Source organism: Periplaneta americana, chromosome 3 (genome assembly GCF_040183065.1).
Source record: "Periplaneta americana isolate PAMFEO1 chromosome 3, P.americana_PAMFEO1_priV1, whole genome shotgun sequence".
Classification (NCBI taxonomy): Eukaryota; Metazoa; Arthropoda; class Insecta; order Blattodea; family Blattidae; genus Periplaneta; species Periplaneta americana.
This window is the reverse complement of record NC_091119.1, coordinates 209,039,900-209,063,021: the sequence shown is the minus strand read 5'-3', so window position 1 is coordinate 209,063,021 and position 23,122 is coordinate 209,039,900. Positions and strand designations below refer to the sequence as shown.

General features: G+C 36.9%; 1 protein-coding gene across 2 annotated transcripts; it reads left to right on the top strand.

The window, feature by feature from the left end:
* Window positions 1–230: 230 nt before the first annotated feature.
* LOC138697004 (PSME3-interacting protein) lies at window positions 231–21,395 on the top strand. Of its 2 annotated transcripts, XM_069822594.1 has the most exons (6): window positions 231–308; window positions 646–751; window positions 2,236–2,334; window positions 3,488–3,701; window positions 7,029–7,138; window positions 7,343–21,395. In XM_069822594.1, the coding sequence occupies exons 1-6, from the start codon at window positions 246–248 to the stop codon at window positions 7,606–7,608; spliced, it is 858 nt and encodes a 285-aa protein (XP_069678695.1). In that variant the 5' UTR covers window positions 231–245; the 3' UTR covers window positions 7,609–21,395. The 2 variants fall into 2 exon arrangements, with proteins under 2 accessions (XP_069678695.1, XP_069678696.1); XM_069822595.1 differs by lacking the exon at window positions 2,236–2,334.
* Window positions 21,396–23,122: the final 1,727 nt, after the last annotated feature.

The window sequence follows — 23,122 nt, the reverse complement described above, 5'->3', positions numbered from 1 at the left end:
AGAGTCTGCTAAGCATTTTTTATCCTCTCAGATGTAACCCCTGATCAATTTATAGTCACCAGCCCACTAACCTTGTCACATACCTTGCAAAAGACCGGCGTCTTCTCGAAAATTACCGAAAAATATATGCAAATGCATAAACTTCCTGACCCTAGTAATTACATATTTTAACAAAAGCTCTCTCATCAACTGTATATAGAGAGCGTAAGTTTTGGAGGGTTTTGGATAAAGATTGTAAACAGGCTATGGGGCACTTTTGTTTCTACCATTTGGCAACACTTTTAGTCTGCTATAACGTTGATAAAGAGGTGAGAAGTAAGCAGATGGATTATAAATTTGGAGGAAAGAATGTGTAGTTTTTATGTTGTCATATAATTTAACGATCATTATATAATGCATATAGTTGTGCGTGGCATTATGCCAATATAATGTTAATTTAATGGTAGTTCATTAATTTGTATTTAAAGAGTGAGAATGTACAATTAGAACATTTATTTATTTATTGCCACATTGTAAGCCTTGAATATACTCGTAATAGGTGATATTTAAGCATTGTGTTCAAAATCTTGTTCACCGAAACAGTAAATATTAGAAAGAAAATAAGATACAGATAGTTTAACCTACTTGTTTTTATCATTTTTATTGACTGGCACAATGAGTTCTGGTTTCATCTCGGAAGCGGAGTTAGCAGAACAGCGACGAATTCGACAAGAGGAATGGGAGAAGGTCCGTAAGCCGGGCCAACCAGAAGGTTAGTATTCTCCAGAACACCGCTGTCATGAGGTTAGGTTGGTTTGTGTACTGTGTGGAGATCGCTTAGTCACCATGTTTTCAACATTTATTCTGTAAATTTAACGTAATGTCTTATTAATTAATCTCTTTCAAATAGTACATAGCCTATTGTCATTATTTAAAGAGAAGAGTAATGAGAAATCCCATAGGGGCAGGGCTTAATTTAAGCAGGAACCTTTGGTGCCTCTGCTCAGGGCATCAAGATTCTGAGGGCCTCAGAATTCAGGAACAAGTTTTTTTTTAAAAGTGATTTATAAAAATTGAGGTCAGGCAACTGAAGATCATAATTGAGAAAATAAGTAATAAATTATTAACAGATAATTACGTAATTAATTAAGCTATTATGTTAGAAACAGGATCAAAACTCACTTTATTGTTTTAAGTTTAGTGATAAGTTGAGTGCAGAGTTTAATGTGTTCAACTTGTGACAGTGTAACAATAGAACTATTTAAATAGCCTAATTAATCATAAACACAGCAGTCAAAATCAACAACATTGTCGATTCTCTTTGTAATGTGTGTTAAACTAAGTGCCTAGTGCTAGTGTTCCTTGCAGGTTATCTAATTTTTATTGGTACAGGACTATTATCGGTGTGTAGTGGTAGTGTTAAAGTATATAAGAATGTTCATAACTAAAAATTAAATTCCCAGGCAAATTTAAGTCTGGAACCAATAAAAGAAAATGGAAAGTTATTGCACTGAAATACAACAGGAAAAGCAACGTTGATCACTGAACAAGTATGTTTCTTCAGATGTTACTAGCAGTAGGCGCACAGAGATTTTCAGTTATTCCAGTTACAGAAGCTAGGGATATTTTAACACAATAATGAAGAAGACTTTGGCATACAAGGGCAACAATCCACCACAGCTACTAAACTGTGGAGAGCCAAAGTAAGTCTTTCTCTGAATTTGGGAAAAATTAAAATTTCTCTGAAATTTCTGAATTGTGCTAGAAGAAACAAGGGATAGTACTACAACTAATGCAGTCAGCTTTGATACTGCCTTGTGACCATATTTAATGACTGATACCTTGTGGGACCACTTTATCTGTAATCTGTTTCCTCAAAATCGAGAATTTATAGAAACCTCAGGAAAATAAATACATCGTGAAAGATATTAAAATAATATTGCTTATCGTTGGCTATGAAGTGATACCTCGTATCTGTAAATTTGTATGTAAATTAAGAAAAAAAGTGTTTCAGAAATTATTTTCTCAAAGTAGACAAACTTTTTGTTTCTGCTTTGCAATAATATCTTTTACTCGAGGACAAGCTATAAAGGCAATGCAAGCCAAGGAGATGACAGTGGAGTGTGTTCCCGTGATGACGTACGGATTTACAACACCTTCACTTTCTGTTATGAAGGGACCTGTGACAGCAACAGCGAAGTTGGTCACACCTCCAGTGATAACATTACCAAGTCTGGACTGTATGTATCCTTTCAGAGTGCCCAGAAGAAGAATATGACCACCGTTCGTTGTTTGAGAGGCTTGAGGAACAGAAGCACAAACGAGAACTGGAATATGAAGAGGCCCATAAACTCAGTAAGTCTGATCATGCAGGAATCAAATACAGTCCCATTGTTGGTTATAGGGTCAGATTATTGTACTGGAAGTGCTAAAATAACTCCACAGTGTTGGGTTTGGGGTCTGAAGTGGTTCAGGCGACTCCTTGGTCTCATCTTGCCAAACACAACATAGATAAATACGCAATTAATGATTAAAACTACATATATTACAATTTTTCTTTTCATAAAAACTATTCCGAATGGAGAACATGAAAGTCAAAACTCTTTTCTGACCATTTGACAACCTACACTTCATTATATAGCACATTAATGTATACTGCTGTATTTCCGGCCTTAAGTTAATCCCGATGTAAACATATGCACGTGTTACACCAAGATCATGACTTCCTTTGCCCTCACTATTTGAATAAAACAACCTAAATTCATCACTTACCAACTCACCACTAATTTGCCACCTCACTTCTGATATTTCCATCACATCCACTCTGTTTCTTCTCATTTCTTCCTTCAAGTTTTCCAACTTACCTGCTGCAGAAGAGTCCTCACATTCCAATCCTCAATCTTCTTTTCTTCTCTTGGTTGGGTTGCATCATAATGTGTCCTTCCCCAGTATCCCCCTCCAGGACGTATTCTAAAGTAGCTTAAAAAAATTGTTTAAAAGTGCTTAAGCTTCAAATATGGACTAACTTGCATACTAGACTGTTCTTTAAAATGTGCAATATCTGATCTTGTGTGAGAATTGTTTATTTTAATAAAATTTGAATTTTATGTTTCGATTTTCTTGGAATTATACCGCTATGTAAAAGTTTGTACTGGAAACTATGTCGTATGTGGATGACTTGAGTTGTAATGGATAAAAGAAATTGTTTTAATTAGAACGTGAGAATAACATGTTGTCTTAGAACTGATTACATCTGCACAGAGATGGTACAGACTATAAATATATATAGAAGAGCAGATATAGCTGCAGTTCTGCTGTTTTAAGTTGTAATGATGGGATGGTAGGCAAGCATTACGACCATCAGACATGATTGAAGAATGGCGTATGAGTCAAGTCTTGTATAGTTTGGTAATCTACTACGAAGTACGACCTGTTCCTTCCACCTCCCCATGCCAAGTTCTCTTAAAGTTTATTGGGTCTAATGGCGAATATGTAACTTTGTGTGCAGAAAACATGATAAAGGGTCTGGACGATGACGAAGTGGAGTTCCTGGATCTTGTGGACCGAAGCAAGTTGGAGGAGGAGAGGCGTAAGTCAGCAGAAGAGGCGCGCGAAATAAAGGACTTCCGGAATGCAGTCGCAACGCTACAGGAACGTTCCCTGGAACAGAGAATCCACACGGAGATACGGGCTCGGCCTCCAGCTCAGACCAGCATCAGCAGGTAATGCAGCTATGAAACTGTCCAGGGAGGGGGGCTACTAATAACTGTCTTGGTAACACACTCTTAGTTTCTGTCATTGAAACATTAGTTGTATGAGCTGTGGTAGAGTCCTATCGCAAAAATGGCAAAATCACACAAAATTATATTGATGTATGTGGAAATTAACCGAATCTTAATATCTGCCATGACAACTGTAGCAGGTTATGTATAGTTGATTAAAATGGTGCCAGTGAAGATGACCAGGTTTTATAGTTCAGAACTGATAACTTGTTACAACCTTACTGTTCATACCTGTAGTTTTTTTACTACACCCCAACTCTGGCTACTAGCAACAGGCATCTATAATGAACACCGATCAAAATACCCCTCATTTCTCATGAAAAACAAAAACTGAATAGACTACAGTGGACTTTTTGTTGTCAGCAAACAGCTGGATACATTAAGAAGATTGATTGATACCTGTAGTTTTATTATTCCATTTAATCACCCTGGCAATGAATACACTTCTCCCAACAGGTGACCAGTTTCTTGATACTGTCACTGTACAATGATGACAAAATCACAGCCTCACTTTTTTCTGCACTGCATCGGCAGAATCAAAGAGATGTCCTCTCAGTGTTTTTTAAGTTTTGGGAACAAATGAAAATGTGATGGCACCAGGTCGGGACTATATGGAGGATGATCAACAACAGTGAAACCAAGACACTGAATGTGTTCTGTTGTCATTGCGGACGAGCGTTGTCATGCTGTAGGAGGGGCTGCTCTGTATCTGTACGAACCCTTCGAATTCGCGCTTTCAGTTTTTTTTAGGGTTTCACAATACCTTACAGAATTAATGGTAGTGCCTTTAGGCAAGAATTCCATACCTTGAATATCCCAAAAGACTGTAAGCATGAGTTTGCCTGCTGATGGCACAGCCTTGAACTTTTTGGGTGCAGGTGATCCTTTGTGGCAGAACTGCATTGATGACCTCTTGTTTTCAGGATCAAAGTGGTGTACCCAGCTTTCGTCACCTGTGACAATGTTCTTTAAGAATTCATTGCCTTCCCGTTCGTAGCACAGAAGGAATTGTTGGCAAATGTCCAATCTCTTCTGTTTTATGTGAGGAAGGACCATTCGAGGCACCCATCGTGTGCAAATTTTCGGGAATCCCAGTTCTGCAATTATCGCCTGCACACACTCCCTTGATATGCCACACTGGATTGACAGGTGTTCTTGCATTATGTGACGATTCACTGTAATGAGTTCATTGACACGATTCTGATGATCATCATCAGTTGCAGTATGTGGTCTTCCACTGCGTCCTTTGTCACAAAGTTGAGAGTTGCACCAGGTTCATTACGAGCACAAGCAGACCACGTCGCACAGTACTGATGTCGACACATTGATCACGATAAACAGTCTTCAATCTCTAATGAGTGTCTATTGGGGGGCACATTTTCTGCTGTTAAAAACTCGACCACAGCACGCTGCTTCAGATGCACCAACATAGTGCTGATACATGCCACCATGTTTCAGGCTATAACTCAGAGCTCTCTGTTGGCAGAGATACGAAACTTGCTGGAAGCAGAAAGTTCACTGAATACAATATACTATCACTATTTTTAACTATATTCACAGCGAAAAAAAAGAATAGACATATGTTACTTTTCAGCATATCCTCATATATGTATGTATGGTTGCAATTCCTTCACACTTGACAATGCTCTGGTTCACACTTGAATGGGTCTTTGCCTTACTTGAATTTTATTATAACTGAAAGCTAGGCTACATGCTTCATCACATGTTACTCTCAAAAACCATAAAAATGTGTATGCAGTGATAGTAATTGAATATGCAAACAGAAATACAAAATATGCATAAATAATTTACAGTATTGTGTCATTTATCATTCAGCTTCTGAATTAATCATTTCCAATTTTTAAAATTAAAATTGAAAATCCATCTGAGTGAATTGCATGTACACTCATGGAAAGAAAAACTGACCGACTTAGAAATGTTTTCATAGCAGCCATGCAGTACAGTTGTGCCAACATTTTCCATTATACAGTAGAGCCCATTTTTAACGAATCTCTTAGGGATTACTTTTTTTTTTTCCTTAAAAGGAGGTGTACATAAAATGGGAAGGGAAGACTAAAATAACTACAGAGTGATCCAAAAGTCGCGCACATCTTAATAATACATTCACATATACTGTATTTATAAAGGTGAATTTATTACATCAGTTTTCACATGAGTTACATAATTTTTCACAACGTATGCTGAAAATTGCAGCCCTGTTCAGTAATGTGTGTAGGAACTCTTTTCACCATCTTTGCGACCACTTTTTTGAGCACGCGTACACTGATGTTGTTATGTTCGTCTTTAGTTCTTCCAGAGTGTGTGGCCTGTTTTTGTATACCTTTCCTTCAGGAAGAAATCTGGGGACGTCAAATCGGGAGAACGTGGGGACCATAATCCTTGAGAAATGATATACTCACCAAAAAACTGCATTGTTTTATTAGATGTGTGACATGCGGCACTATCCTGCTGGAACCAACAATCACGTTCATCAAGAAGCGCTGATCCACATTCCCTAAAACGGGCGATTAATCTCGTTATGTTCGAATTGGGAAAACGACATGTTTGCCGGCAATAAACAAAGGACTACTGCAAGCGTCAGTGTATGCATACACATCACAATGGCGTCTAGGTTTGTTGCTGTTAATACTCATGATGCTATCTAGCAGTAGCCGGTAGCACTTTCCAACTGCACTACTCAATATAGACATTATCATTTTAATGTGCGCTACTTTTGGATCGTTCTGTATTACTAACATGTGTATTATATAGCAAACATTATAATTATTTAATTAGGCCCACAATTATTATTTACATAAATTTCGTTATAATATTTTGTAATTCTTCAAATGGTGAGGCACAAATGTTTTTTCATTTGGTTGAACCCAGATGACACTGAAACTAGGCATTGAAAATTTCTTTCTTCTTCTTTTTCTTCATTATTCCCCATAATGAAGTAGTTTGCAAACAATGTTCTTTTAATGGTTGAATTGTTTGGACCTCTTCCATTGCTAATTTTAAAAAATTGTAGCACAACGTTTCAAAGAGTGGTAAAAACCTACTGTGGGGATCGTTACAAACAGCTAGCCTGTCTGACTGATCGATGACCGTCAGGTCGGTGCGAGATAAAAAGATGGAACACACGATGTCATAAGCTGTTGTAACATGAAATATAGAGAATGAAAAGAAGAATATTACATTAGTCTCTCCGAAGGAATATAAAATGCAAAAATTCGCTCTCCCTGCAGTTTTCTTACATTGTTGCAGCGGACGCAGCTCCCAGGTGCGACTGCTGGCAGGTGCCGTTGTGAGGAAGCGGCCGTCTGAGACTCCTGCGCAGGCCTCTGGTGACAAGAAGCCTCGCTCTGCTGAGGAGGGTTGGTAGCGTACTTAACTTATCTGACTAGAACAGTTCGACACATTGTGTGACTGAGACAGAGAATTCGTAGATTATATTTGCATTATAGCTTGCCCTTCAAAATTTGTGTTTTCTTTTCAAGTAATAATTTTGGTTGAAGATAGAGCACTGACTCTGAGCTCAGTAAAAGTCTGAATGTGGCTTGCTTTGCTTTGCTTTGTAGATGGCGAAGCAGATACAAAGAATTCTGAGGAGGATGCATCGAAAAAAAGGAAAGACCGTGATGAGGAAGTGCAGAATGGGGACTCGGGTGCGATGGGACTGCGTTGCATTGGCATACTGCCTGGTCTGGGTTTGTATCCCGACTCAAGCGACAGTGAGCAGAGTTCGGACACAGACCAGGAGCTGGCCTCGTCGGGATACGATCTTCTGGGCCGCAAGATCACACGGCAAGCCAAGTCCAAGTCCACCACGTCTTCGAGCAGGTAAACTGATGAGCTGGTAGCTGTGATCGCTCCTCTGAGGCATTATGCTGACGTGCTTCTCAACTCTTGCAGTGATTAAGCATGGGGGAAAAGCGGTCCAGAATAAGGCCTATTTTCTGACGTGAAGTTAGGCTGTGGGTTGCACAAGGCAAGTACACTTCAATCACGAGAACTTCATTACAGCGATGATGTCATCATAACTTTCTTATTGTGACTTTCCTGTAGTTTCAAAGTCTCTAGAGCAGTTGATCTTCCCAATATATCCAAAACCCCTCGTGATGAGTGAGTTTTCAGTTCGTCCAGAATGGTCTCTGCTGTGGATTTCTTTCTTGTGGCAACTTAGATGTAAAAAATTTAAATATCAGATGAAAACATTTGAATTTTAGAATGGCATAGTGACAACATGCACTTAATCCTCCTTATTTGAATTGTCACTCCATTCTTATCTTCGAGAGGTTAGTATGTAACAAAGACGCCATCGATATTTGAATTGAAAAGCACTGTATCTGTTGCTGTCTAAAGTGGTGGCGGTGCTGTCCTTTGCACTGCACAAGTTCGACCACATTCGTCGTAGTATTGCGTGTTGCTTTATGCAGCCTAAGTAGTTGCCAGTAATGAAAATGAAAATAAAAGAAGTGTTCTGTATCATTTCCACATGGAGACCAGTATCGCACACAGAGACCTTGTGACTTTGTATTAGGAAGGAAACAGATTTAGTTTGTATTTCACAAGGTAATTGATTGAGGCCAACTGCATTATGGATGCAGTCACTATCGAGAGTTGGTACAGATAGTCAATTCTGTTGCTAATATTTGTAAAGCATGAAGAAGATAAAGACTGGTGCGATCATCGCTGTAGTGCAAGATGCTGCTCCCAGTTTAACAGTTTCGTGCTCTCCCACGACTAATATAAATAATCAAAACATCCACTTGTGTCATTCCTGCAGTGTGAAACACCCATCAAGTGAAGTGAGTGACCTTCATAATATATGCTCTCGAGCAGTTACCAAAGTTGTGATGTTACATGTTTCACAAGATGTAACGCTTTATTGTGAACCTGGTTTGTAATAAATTGATTATTCTGATCGTCTTTGTTTCTCTCGGTTGCAGACCTGATAGTATGCCAAGCTTAGTTTCAACTTTGTTGGTCTTAGTTTCAGACACCATCCTTCAGATGCAGGATGTCCAGTAATGCTTGTTTCTTCCCTATTAGAGAAGTGAAGTGGCATGCCACATTCTCATCAGCTTGTTTTTTAATATTGTGGTGTAGTATTGTCAATTTCTGGACTATTGAAAGATGTGTTTACTGCATGTTGAAACATCACATGAAAATAGTCCATAGAAAATATGTAAACTTAATATTATTCTCTGCAATCAATTCAGCCCCTTGGGGCAAGATAATAGTAACCATCATTTGGTCTTCAGCATAAACTTAGGTTGTCATTACTCATAAATATATTTAATATACTATGTTTTCCTGGCTTTATAAGTTCACGCAGTTCCTGAACATAAAGCTTGTTTATTCTTGTTGCAAAAGCAGTTTGAGAAGCATGCTAAAATAAGCGGGTTACCATTATCTTGCCCCAAGGGACTGAATTTAAATCAACAAAACAATAAGAACGAAGTAACATGAGGTAAGAGGCATTCCAGTTTTGCAAATCTTTCTTCAGGACATGTTTCACTTGTGCTGAAGTTAAGATGAGAGAAATGTAGAATGAAGTAAAGTTAAGACTTTTCAGTTTCCAAGTAAACAGTATTGTAGTTCAAACTGCAAATAATAATAATAATAATAATAATAATAATAATAATAGCTTATTTCAGTTCACACTTTCCTGCTGTCTCTTTGGTCTTTGCTCTTAGTTCCCTTGATTCATTCACTCCTAGTGTTCTACCCAAGGGCAGGTCTTTCACTGCAAACCCAGCATTCTCCAGTCTTTCCTATTTTCTGCCTTCCTCTTTGTCTCCTCATATGATCCATATTCAAACTTGATAGTGATCATATTTACGTTATTCCTGTTGCACTTAAATGTAGTTCCTCCCTGGTCAGTACTGCAGTTATCAAATTGTTGCTAACTGAAATAGGGTTCGTATTGTTGTTAACATGCATCAGATTTGAATAATTTCGAGGGAAAAATTGTTCCGGGGCCGGGTATCGAACCCGGGACCTTTGGTTAAACGTACCAACGCTCTCCCAACTGAGCTACCCGGGAACTCTACCCGACACCGATTCAATTTTTCCTTCTATATCCACAGACCTCAAAGTGGGCTGACAACCGTCAAGCAACCAACATTTGAGTGCACACTAACTCTGTGTGACTTTAAATTGTGGTTTTCTGTTACGTACAGTGACGTGTATTATGCAAATTAAGCTTTCAGGAATAACTCCCTGTAAAGTTAATTTGAATAATTTCGAGGGAAAAATTGTTCCGGGGCCGGGTATCGAACCCGGGACCTTTGGTTAAACGTAGAGTTCAGGTATGTAGAACATGAAGAGACTGAAAAGTGTTCCTTCTTTGTGTGCAATCAGAAATCTGCATTGGCATTATTTCACTCACATATATTACTTTCTTTTGTTTAAAATTTCAGTCACAAAGGATATAAATATAACCGAGACATCCAGAGAAAAGTGTTCTCCTCCTGCCGCTAATTTTTTTTCAGTTTCCACGCACCCAGCAGTGAATATATGAAGGGCTAAGTGGATGAAGGTGTCATGTAACAAATATAGTAAGTTTTGAGAAAAATGCACTTAAAGTTTTTCTGTTATTTTTTTTACAATTCATCACAGTGGTTTGATTTAGTCCAGTTAAATTCCTGCACGAGTAACATTGAGCAAAAATCATTTTAGTAGAATTTGTCACAAATAACTTGCACATAACACTTTCATCCATGAAACATTAACTGTAAGTATATACTTATATATGCTGGATGAAGGTGCCAATAAAACTTATCTTTTAGTACAACAGGATTTATTGCATTGTAATTTGTAATTGCAGGGATAACCACCACAGTATAATACAATATGTCAACAAATGTTAAGGAGTAAGCACAGAAAATAAAAAATAATAATAATATAACATTTACATTATGCCATCAAGTTCTGAAACATGCAGTTTACAAACATGTCTGTCTTTGTAACAGTATTAATTTCACACCTTTTCATATTCTTGACAAATGTGGTCATAATACCATCGACATTCTTCTTTGACAAACTTTATTCGTTGTTTCAGATTTTGAACTTTTTCCTCAGAGAGATAACCTGTTTTGAGAGTAAGTCTAGGAATCAAAACATCATCTGGTGTAGCTGTTCGATTATTGTTTCTTAGTAAATTCACTTTTTTAAGGACATGTTCTCGTCATAACATTCTTTATACAAGAAAGATCCATACTCGTTGACACGAATCCACTTAATACCATCACCGAAGTGAACTTTTTCACCCAGCATGTCTTCCTTCCTATTTACTAGTTTCATGTTTGCTATTAGGTTTGTAAAATGTGAATGTGGAGCCATATTAACGACTTTGTTTTTCCTACTGGTACAACTGATTATGTTACGGTATTGCTGAGGAAGGTACACAGTGTCATGTTTTCTGAGAACATTCTCAATTCTCCCAAAATCGCGATCATAGTTTAAATAAGAGTGGCCCACTTCAGAATACTTGTGATCAATGATGTTATAGTAGCTTTTCAATATCAGATACTGATAAAGGCTTAATATTTGAAGATTCTTATTTTGTCCGAAAGATGAATCCATCCATATCACCAAATGATCCTTAGTTTTTATTTGTTCATCCACTTTAAGAACAGGCAACAACGAGCTGCAAACTTCAGCACTTCCTCTATGTGCCACATCTTCTGTCCAAGTACAGAATGTAGCTTTTTCCACATTCTTGTCAATACTATGAATTCCCGAGTTGTAGAACTACAGTTGTGCCTTGGCTGTAGTAAGCTTGGGAAGAGGCATGGTTTGTTGAAGATCAACTGTCATATTACAAACACTGTGAATTGATTTTGCCTTTCCTCTGCATCACATGTGCTGCAGGTGTCATTTTTAAGAGTTGCAAAGGATACATTGAACTGGGTGACAAAAATATTTGCATAAGTGCATTTTTTTTACTGTATGCTTGTTAGACAATTGCTCTGGTTCACATCATTTGCTGTAAAGTTAATGCATCAGTGATATTGAGAGTACTGGTGACAAGTATTGTTTATGTGGATTATTGTTTTATGAATAATGTGATGATTCGGCTGGGACACTCCTCATGTGTTCTAGTATCATCTACATATTTTCTGTGGCCTGCTAGTGGTGCAGATAGGCCATCCTTTACACTTCTTTGTATCACATCAATTTTTTTCCTCCACTTTGATAGAGCACAGTGCTGTTTTGCATACACGAATGGTGTTACAATCACATGTTACAGTGTATTTGGTCTCTGCACAGGACTCATTATAACAACAAACGGTGTCTAGGAGGACAACATTTTGGCACAGACAATGAGCTGCAGACCAGCGTAGAGAATTGGCTGAAATCAAAGGCGGCTGGCTTCTCTCGTATGACGAGCTTGGTCTACAGTTCATTGACTGTGCCAAAATGTTGTCGTCCTAGACACCGTTTCATATGAGGAAAGAGATGAAAATCAGAGGGTGCCAAGTCCGGGCTGTATGGTGGGTGATCAAACACTTCCCATCGAAACTGCTGCAGGAGCCTCTTTGTTGCAGCTGCAGTGTGCAGCGAGGATTGTCATGAAGAAGGACAATGCTGATGACAACATTCCTCGTCGCTTGTTCTGAATTGCCCTTCGTAGACGTTGAAGGGTTGCGCTGTATGAGGCTGCAGTGATGGTCGTGCCATGTTCCATGAATTCCACCAAGAGAACTCCCTTTCGGTCCCAGAACACAGTAGCCATACACTTTCTGATGGAGAAGGTTCGCTTGAACTTTGTTGGTTTACTCGGGGAATGAGAATGCATCCACTATTTGGATTGCTCTTTTGTTTCTTCAGTTTCGAAATGGACCCATGTCTCATCCCCTGTGGCAATTTTATTCAAAAAATCTTGTCCATCATGGTAGGTCTGGAGAAACGTTAAGGCAGTGCCCATCCGCTGGCATCTGGGAACTCACCCCGCACACAGTTTGCTGTAATGAAGTCTCTCAGTCACAATGGTATAGAGAGCTGACCTTGAAATCACTCAACACAGAAGTTGTGAACTGGCTATTTTCTCGAATCACCTGATCCTCTCTCTGAACAAGATCATTGGTTGACACTCGCAACCTTCCCTGACCATCTGCATCATGAAAGTCTGCACATCCTGCTTCGGAGTTTCTGCACCATTGCCGCACTTTGCTGTCACCGTACACATTACTCATTCGTCGATGAATTTCGGCTGCATTGCACCCCTCCGCATAAAGAAATCGAATTATAGCACACACTCGCACTTCACATTTGGCGGGAGACTCTGTTGTTGTAGGCATGTTTACATGCTCACTACGCGCTCAGAACTGATGTGCGATGTGACGTGATCGACGAGCATACTAGAGACACTGGGCAACACATCTGCGCAAAGCTTCATCAGATTTTCACTGTGCTCATTTCGCGGCCAATCAGACCTTGAAAAAAAAAATATCCCTCGTACATCATAACATAACACCTTCATCCATTAATAAAATTAATAAATCTAGTCCATGCCTGTGTAGTAACAGTTAGCACGTCTAGCCGTGAAACCATGTGGCCCGGGTTCGATTCCCGGTCAGGGTAAGTTACCTGGTTGAGGTTTTTCCAGGGTTTTCCCTCAACCCAATATGAGCAAATGCTGGGTAACTTTCGGTGTTGGACCCCGGACTCATTTCACCGGCATTATCACCTTCATCTCATTCAGATGCTAAATAACCAAAGCTGTTGATAAAGCGTCGTAAAATAACCTACTAAATAATAATAATAAATTTATTTATTTTTTTTTTTAATGTTACATAACATCTTCATCCACTTGTCCCTTCATATATAAAGTAATAATTTATCAAATTTCTTCGTTAGTCCATAAGCACAGGGATTTCTGGCAAGGGGACGAGCTCTCCCCCCTCCCCAATTATTTTCAAGTAATTATAGTTGCATATTTGACATTTGCATTTTTCTGCAGTTGTCATTCTTATTAAGCAAATTTTTTTCTGTGAGCATGAACGAAACAATGTTCAGAATGAGCAATTCTATTTGTTTGTTCTAAAATATTCAAGTAATAATGAAGTTTAAGAATGGAAAATTTTGAAACCTAAGTTTATGGTTTCTGTTTATCTTACACTGTAGAAAAGAATGACTTAAATTGAAGCCAATGTTAAGCAAAATTCAAAGTAGCGTTTAGTACTAACTGCTCTGTCCCCCCCCACTATGTGACTGATCACAGCTGCCTGGTTACGATTTTCAAACAATGGGATCTTCAGTCGACTGATGAGTGTTCGGCCAAATACTACAAAAACGATTTCCATGCAAGTTTGTTCAGTTGTTTCCATCTTCGTAGTGTCATCTAATTTTAATTTGTGTTGAATGTGGTTAGTTAATAAATTTGGATATCAGTTATAGGCTGAGAAGTGAGTATGGATGAGTTTATAAACAAGAAGAATAAAATATAGAATCTACAGATTCACAACTTAGTGTGTCCATAGGTGATTCTGAAAATCCCTCTGTTTCTAAATCTGTGGAATTATGCGCATAAGAATGTGTTTTCAAATCAGCTTACAAAATTGTCACATAATTTACCAGTTCGGACATTTAAAGGCCATATTCTTCACTTTCAAGTTTCTTAAACATTGGATCAAATGTAGCTGGAATTACTTGTTTTTACTGCCTTTGCTATTGTCATTTAAACCAAATAAGTTGCTTGCAGAGAAAATAGAAATTGCCTTTGCAACAACGTATTTGAGAAAGATGCTGGAGTGATTTTGTGCACACGAAAAATGCAGTTCTCATAAACAAGCTGTTTTGAGTTAACTTCAGATAAGTCAGCCCATCGAAATACGTGAAAGTTTGAGTGTTTAAAATCATTGAAAACTACCAGTATTGCAGATTTTGATACTGAATGTAGTGTCAACTGTCTCTGATATCTTAAGAAACAGCATGATGACACAAAAGAGAGTGAACCATGTTATGATGTGTCACGTCATGAGAGTCAGCAGAGATCATCTGTTAAGCTGTGGTGTAACTGCGGCATCATTGCTGCACTTTATGAGTAGCCGTATTGACTTCATTTACACGCATTTAGTTTAATTGAAATAAATGGACATTTAAAGTAAATCATAAGTACAATGTAGCAAGATGTTGACATTGCGTAACCATCCCCATGTCAGAGACACCAGTGCAACTAATCATTAAGAAGACAAAAGCATAAAACTCTATCACAGAAATCTATCTATGTAGTTACAGTCTTTTTAAAATTCAACTGGAGTAAAGTTTTGTGTGTGAAGTAATTACATTAGTGTGGTGAATGCCTTACACTTCGAAATGAAACTTTTACATGTAGAACATCTGTGTGTATGGGTTATTAAACTAATTGTGAATGGAAGAATGATCGTGAAATCTTGGATATTGTATATATCTTCACTGAAGAAACAATACCGTGTAACTAACAAAGTGTGAATTTTACAGGAGAAGGAAAAAACTGTTTGGGAGTCACATGCTGGCTTACAGAACCTCAAAATTAGTTTTATAATAAAACATCAGTTGCACACACTTTGATGAGTTATGTTTGTTACGCTGTATTTCAGTGCCATCGACAGAGGAAAATTGATACTTACACGATATTGAACTGGTGTTATTACAACAGCTAAGAGGATGATATCTAAGCGGGATTTTCAAATGATATGTTTTGGATAATTAAAAATGTATTTCCAGTTAAAAATTGTGAAGAAAATGACATATTAAATCTTTTCATATTTAACTACCTAATTTCTTAAGCTTATATAACTCTTTTATATGAATGTTAGACCTATTTACTGAAATACAAAATAATATTCATTGAACATGGCAACACTTAGTTATCATGAAGACCTACATATTTACTGAAACAATAAATTTCACTTCACAAAAATCCTGTTATTATTATTATTAGATCTACTTATAATGATCTAAACTCCCAAACTTAATAGGCTATTTCTTCTGGTGCCTATTTACTCAAACAAAATACTGTTCATCCCAAATCTCAATAGTCGTTCTTTGTACAGCTTTGGAAAAACTACGTTCTTGGACAGCAAGGCATGTCAAGCTATTTTTCGTTGAAAGACAGTTCATAGTAAATCAAACCTTCAAGACGATATTGCAGAGCTTACAAGTCACTGTGGGATCATTTACATACCTCCGAAAATGCTTTTAAGGCATAGTTAGTGAAGAAAGAGTAGGCTTATTCTAAATACTCGACATCGTAAGCATTGAGTGTTTTGATATAAGAGCATACTGACTGGGAGGCATAATGTCACAGTCTTTGAGTTTGCATTCAATGGCGCTGTGAACCGAATCGCATTCCATCTGGGTATGTCCTTTTTCCAAATACTTTTGGGTTATCACTACCGCATATTGATTGCCAGTCATAAAACATTTGCCATGACAACATTTCTATTTTGGTAGCTGCAACCATCTGAAAATAGAATTACAGGGATAGAGCTTCCCTGCATTTCTTTCCACAATACATGATGCGAAAGTTGAGGCAACCAATTCACTCAAACTAAAATGCAAATTGTATCCTTACTTTCCAAATTATACTGCACATCGTGAAATTACGAACCGATAATTTGGTTTTGTAGTACTTGCATGAGACCACTTTGATCCATAGTGTACACTGTACTGTGTCGTCTTTCTCTTCATAATGTGATTTTGCAGTATGACTACAACACTCGTCCACTGAGATTACATTTCTGAAAACCCTCATTAAAAGTATCACGACTCACACTTTCACGTTTGTCTTCTTCACATCTTTTTTATGAAATCATTCCAAAAATGATCCTCCATACATTCTTAAGTTAGATGCCAATGAACTACTTTGCAGCACAAATAAGGATCACCTTCAAATTTATGCAGATGGATCTCGAAATCCTAATAATGGGACATCAGGAGCAGGGTATTATATTCCAAAATATCAAGAAAGTTACTTCATATCATGTTCATCCTCCTCCAGTCTTGACACTGAATTGCTAGCTATTGATGCTGCTCTTTAGTTTGTTACTCAAATTTCTGAAAAATCTATTTGCATACTTACCAACTCCAAGGGGGCTATATTTAATATAATCAAATATGTACCAAACCTATACACACATAGAATTATTCCAATTCAGAAACAACTAAGTAAACTAAAAAAACTCCAAAAGTAAATAACATTTCAATGGATACCTTAGTCATTATGGTATACCTGGAAACAAAGTCGATAACATTGCAAAACAGGTAACATATTTGCAACCAAGACCTCTTCAAGTGATCTCTCTATCCAATGCCTTTGTTTCAGTAAGGTCTCATTCCATAAACTTATGAATCTACAATTGGCTCTCTTCTGACAAAGGAAAAATTTTACAATGCGTACAAAAGAAACCAAAGTGGATTTGACTAATTAGGCCTTATGGACTTCACCGAGATTCACCGCAAGAGTTAAATATCAGTTATATCAGGGTCTTTTACCCGATCAAAGACAGGGAAATTCCAATTAGCCTTTGCCCCCCAAAGTGTTCATATTATTTAAAAAAAAAAAAACTTCATTCATGCTGCTTACGTATTGTATAGAAAAGCAAATATCACAGATTAATATCAAAGCTATTAACATGAAAAATCACATATCTTTACAAAGTTGTTAGGCAGTAATGGAAAATTAATTCATCAGCTACATGATATTTCCAGTAGGAACAATATGGTTTCATTTTAGCTAATTTTCATCAGTTACATAGTATTTGCAGCAGGAACTGTATAATTGTAGTTACACAATGTTGTATAATGTGAGTTAGGTGGAATTTCTGCCTTTGTGTGTTTTGAATTAGGCAGTATTGCTTTAAACACTTATTTCATTGATTTAAATGGGCAAATCAAACATGTTCTTTATTTTAAATAGTGCATGTGATGCCAGAAATACCAACACAACAAAAATATGAAAATCGCCAAAATGTCAGTTACGCAGTATTGTTTCTTCAACAACGATATTCCAGTTACATTATCCATTTCTCTCCCTTGGAAACAGTCAAATTATCAAAGATAATGAGAAACCTTTCACTTTAGGAACGAAGCATTATTTGTATCTTTCACAGAGTTCAATGTGGTGTGAAGTCGTTCCTTGCGCCATATCATGGATGTACAAGAAAGAGCTAGCAGGCTGGGTGTCTCTTGGAATAGCTGAATAGATAGTATCTTCTTGACTTGCTTCCCTAATGATGGAGTTCCAAAACATTGGATATTTTTACATCTCTGACATGGTGCAACAACTCTGAAATTCCATGACAGTATTAGCATTGTTTAATAAAACTTCATTACTTTCAATTATCACTTTCTCATGTATTAGGAAAGCTTTTTTTGTATTTTCAATGTGCTGTGTACTGTTAATAATAAATGGTCATGTATCTGTTAAAGGAAATTAATCACTGGAAACAACATGATAGAAACAAATGGTTTAGTTATGTATATTTACTTGGTGCAACTAATATTATTTATCAGATTTCTACAGATCGACACCAGCTCAGCATCCTGTGCATTGTGTACGTCATTCATATGTTCTCAGAATGCACTTTGAGGGTCGAACATTTAAATTTGTAGTTACGTATTTATGAACTCGTACTTTAGTAAATTTTAAATTCTCATGACTCCTATAGTTGCAATTTTTTAAAATTCCTTTGCTGATCACTTGCACACTCTTCGACTTTATGGAATGGTTCTGTTGGTTATATTTAGGAATTTATGTGTGTCAAAATATTATCTAATCATCTCCTAAATGCTTATAATGCATATATTTTGAAGACGAATTAAAGTCTTGAAAATAAAACATTCTTCTATTAATGGCAGCACAAACATACTTTGGAGAATAATGTTAGCAACATGACCTGTAGACTTCATGCAAACACGGTGTGCCATGTCTCACTATGTTGTGCTGTGTTACTTTATAAACTAACAAGTTTAGTAATTTGGTAATTCCATGCCATTATGATCACACAATTCCATAAGTCACTGTACCCCGTCTTAACTTCGCGGTGTTATGTTTATGAAGGTGGCTCGTAGTTCATTATTAGTTTTGTAGCAATTTGCATGTTTTCCCATAGGCTGTTATCCTGTGTGGTGATGGTGATGTTGGAGTTCCACCTCCTTAGGAAATTGCCGTTTAGAAAGTTACAAACTTTAGCACAAAATGGACTATTTGACCATCATGCTGAAATCATACCTGACCTCTAACTTTATTTTCAGTCAATTGGGATATTAACCAAGTCCAAAGCATTTTCAGATAGGTTGTTCCATTAACAGGCCCTTAAAGGAAACTGCTCAAGCAGAAACATACATGATTCCCTTCGTTTGTTAATTGACGAAATGGTTTCACCAAGCAGTACTTCATGTGACAATGTATTGTTGAATGTGGTACTCCAAGTACTGATGCTTGCTTGTATATCAGTTTATGAGTTGATTGTTCGATGGATTTGGCAACTTCAGCACACAAATTAAATATCTTGACTAATTGACCTCTTCAGGAATGGTCTTTGATGCTGCCAGAACCAAACACTCAAGCTAATATTGCCTAATGTCTTTCGTGGATTTAAACACTCGCAACTAAGCAGAAGCTAGCTGCTCATATCTGCCATTGTGTGATGTTCAAGTCCAAGATCCCGCACAGCTGGAAACCCCATCCAATTCCAAAACCCGCCTTATCCACTTTTATACATTTTTCAGGAGAAGGAAAAAAACGTTTCCTCTGAAGTAGTTGTGAAATAATTGAAATATATCATAACCTTCATTATGGATAAGGCAAATTTTGGAATTGGATGCCTCGTTTCAATTATTGGGAAATAATTTAAATATATCATTCTCTTCATTATGGATAAGGCGAATTTTGGAATTGGATGCCTCGTTTCAATTATTGGGAAATAATTTAAATATATCATTCTCTTCATTATGGATAAGGCGAATTTTGGAATTGGATGCCTCGTTTCAATTATTGGGAAATAATTTAAATATATCATTCTCTTCATTATGGATAAGGCGAATTTTGGAATTGGATGCCTCGTTTCAATTATTGGGAAATAATTTAAATATATCATTCTCTTCATTATGGATAAGGCGAATTTTGGAATTGGATGCCTCGTTTCAATTATTGGGAAATAATTTAAATATATCATTCTCTTCATTATGGATAAGGCACATTTTGGAATTGGATGCCTCGTTTCAATTATTGTGACGCCTCATTTATAAGTTATATTAATGATGATATGTATGCAGTTTGTAAGCGTATGGTGACCCTGTATATATTTCAATGCTTTTTCTCTCATATGATCTTTATAAGTCCATCTCTGCTGTAATTGAAATCTTGTAAAACACGTGACTGCAAAATGTGCCAGATTGTCTAATTCTGAAGGATGAAGCCAGTGAGAACTGCCTTACTAATACATTTTTACATAGACAGAAAACTCATATCACATGTACCAGTACATATACATATTTTAAGATTGTACTTTAGTAGATTCTCAAGTGGAATTTATCCCCTTTGTGACAATTTGCCACATAAAACAACTTTTGTTCCCCAGCCTTAGTCTACAGTTTCCTGTGCACATCCATTTGTAAAACGTTGAAGATGTGCACAGTACTCAAAGCTACTGCTGCGTGGTGGTGCTGTATTTACTCGCGTATTTTTCGCACTTTTTGGGTGGGGGGGGGGGGGAATCCGAAGTAGGGGTGCGTAAATTACGCGAGAAAATAAAAAATTACATGACATTATGAAAAACAGCATTGTATTTCAAAGAACTATACACACCACACTGGTATGATTAAGAATGAGTGAAAACGCAAAGCAACTGCAGAAAAATCGCGATGTTTCTGAAACGAATAAGGAGACTTCAGTGTTAGGTTCCATCATAATTTTGTGTATTTCTAAATACATTTTAGAACGACTGCCAGTAAATCACTCTCGTGGTCAGAAAACTCAGACTCACGCTGACCAGTTAAAATGAAAGTAAAAGAAAATTGGGTGCGAAAATTACACGAGTTAATACATATATACTTATAACCATACAATATTGATTGTTCTTTACAATTATTGTTACTTTGTAAATAATGACTGTAACACTGTAAATAATTCAAAATCTTCAACAGAAGGATCTTGGCACACTTGGTGCTTAGTTATGACTTCTTTCAGAATTACTGCTGACGGTGCTGATTTCTGTACCAGGTTCAGCTTTTGATGAAAGCTGAGTGGAACGGAGGAAAATTCTCTCCGGCACCGGGATTTCAACCCTGAGAGAATTTTTCTCCGTTCCACTCATCTTTCATCATATGATGTCGCAGAATATCTGCATGGAAATGTCATATGTTCTTCGGTACATCACAATAATATGAAGTTCAGCTTTTGCTTACTGTACGAACAACATCATTTTATGCCTCTCACAACATTCCAATAGACAGTGCTGTTTGTAAACATTGACTTGTCAGCTGAGGTTGATTTGTATCTTTTGATTTGGAACATAAATCTTCATATTCTTTCGAAAATAGACAGTGATGTTTGTAAACATTGACTTGTATGTGTGACTGTCAGCTGAGGTTGATTTGTATCTTTTGATTTGGAACATAAATCTTCATATTCTTTCATGCTTTATTTACCGAATTATTTGTGTAAAGAAAATATCTGCAAACACTGTTATTTCAAAAATGCATTCCTTTTAATGCAACTTGATTTAGTACCTTTAAGTGTCTCTTCCTAACAACTTCTTTCCTTCCTTTTGTAAACAGTGTCGATGTGTATGAATTCAACTACCCGAACAGGGAGCTGAGCCTCCCAGTCTCGAATCATACTGAATCTGATGGGCCTACGCTGTCTATCTCTTGACATGGAGGAAAATGTATACAAATTTGAGAATTATGTCACAGGGTATCAGACTTTCTTCCATAATGTGACTACAAGGTGAGCATTGAAATTGCATTTTCGGTATTACATTTCAAAAGCAAACTGAATCAGGAGTTGTAGCTTGGGAATGTTACATGCAGCAGGGTAGGTAAGGAGCAAAACCTGCTTACAGTTAGGCGCATTACTTGATTGGGTTTTTACTATAAGGCGAATATCAGGCAATCCATGACGAATTCTCGGTCTCATTTGTCCAAAATATCATCTCGTTATCAGCAGTTATATTGACAAAAATTTCTATCTATATTCTAGTTCTTCAGTAACCGAGAGAATGTATAATTCCAACAATAAAAGGAATCTTGGGAAAAAAATAAAAAGCTTACTGTATATGGTACATTATTCAGCCGTAAAAAAAAAAGTTCATTAAATAGACCTCTGTTCAAACAGCCTTTCCATGGAAGGAGACTCAGTGTAGGTTCACAGTTGAAACATATTGTATAATGTTGATTCCATATAATCAGCTAAATTCCAACAACAGTCTGTTGAACCAGGGTGTGAGAGCTGTTGGACTTTTTTTTTTAGGGGGGGGGACATTCTTGCTAACTACAATAGTATGATCGTAGTGCAATTCTATAATAAATATTATTAAACGAATATATACTGAACAGGGTGCAAAAGAATTATTTGGACAAACTTCTGGAATTAAAACAAACATTCACAGATGTTTTTATATTATTCTTCTGATCGCTTGATCACTAGATGTTGGTTGGTTGCTAATGCTCGGCATATTGGAGTTCTTCCATTTGCCTTCTTGCTTCACAGTATTGTAATGACAGGTCTGTAGCTGTTAAATTTTTACAGTTCTTGAGCTGTGTCATATCCATTACAGTATTATTTTCTTTACAAAATAAACAATTACGAGTATGAAATGTATTTGTTATATAGATGGGCAGCCAAGCAATCATGTCCCTATGTAATCGAAAAAGTGCAACAGCTTTCACTCCTGGACTTCCTGGAATTTAATTTTTATTGTTTACTAAAACATCTCATTGCTTATTTACTCTCATCTATTTTTTTTTTTTTTTGGTTGGTTTACTTAATTATTAGTTTTCAGGAATGAAACGATAAACATGAATTTGTAATATTTTGAATCATTATGCCGTTGTTTGCTAACAAGTAGACCTCTCCAGTTCGCCTGTGAGTTTTCAAAACAAAACAAATACTGACACAGTATGCATTGGTAGAGTTTATTGATACACCTTGTAGCTGCTAATGGTCATGGGAGATGGAGGTACAAGTTCGAAGTGTGAACTTCAAAGAAATCAATATATATTAACGTATTTGCTGATTTATCAGTCTTAATGAACAAAAATGCGGCAGTGAGCAAAGTGCAAGTCACCAGCATTCATAAAGTGATCAGAATAGAACTTTGCAGTGCACATGAACACCTGATATAGAAAGAATTCCACAAGTG

What these genes read in the sequence shown, in the direction of transcription:
- LOC138697004 (XM_069822594.1), top strand. Translation starts at nt 246, where the DNA reads ATGGGGCACTTTTGTTTCTACCATTTGGCAACACTTTTAGTCTGCTAT. An exon ending in TGAAGAGGCCCATAAACTCA is followed by an intron (nt 2,335 to 3,487) that starts GTAAGTCTGATC and finishes CTTTGTGTGCAG; the next exon opens with AAAACATGATAAAGGGTCTG. An exon ending in GCCTCGCTCTGCTGAGGAGG is followed by an intron (nt 7,139 to 7,342) that starts GTTGGTAGCGTA and finishes TTTGCTTTGTAG; the next exon opens with ATGGCGAAGCAGATACAAAG.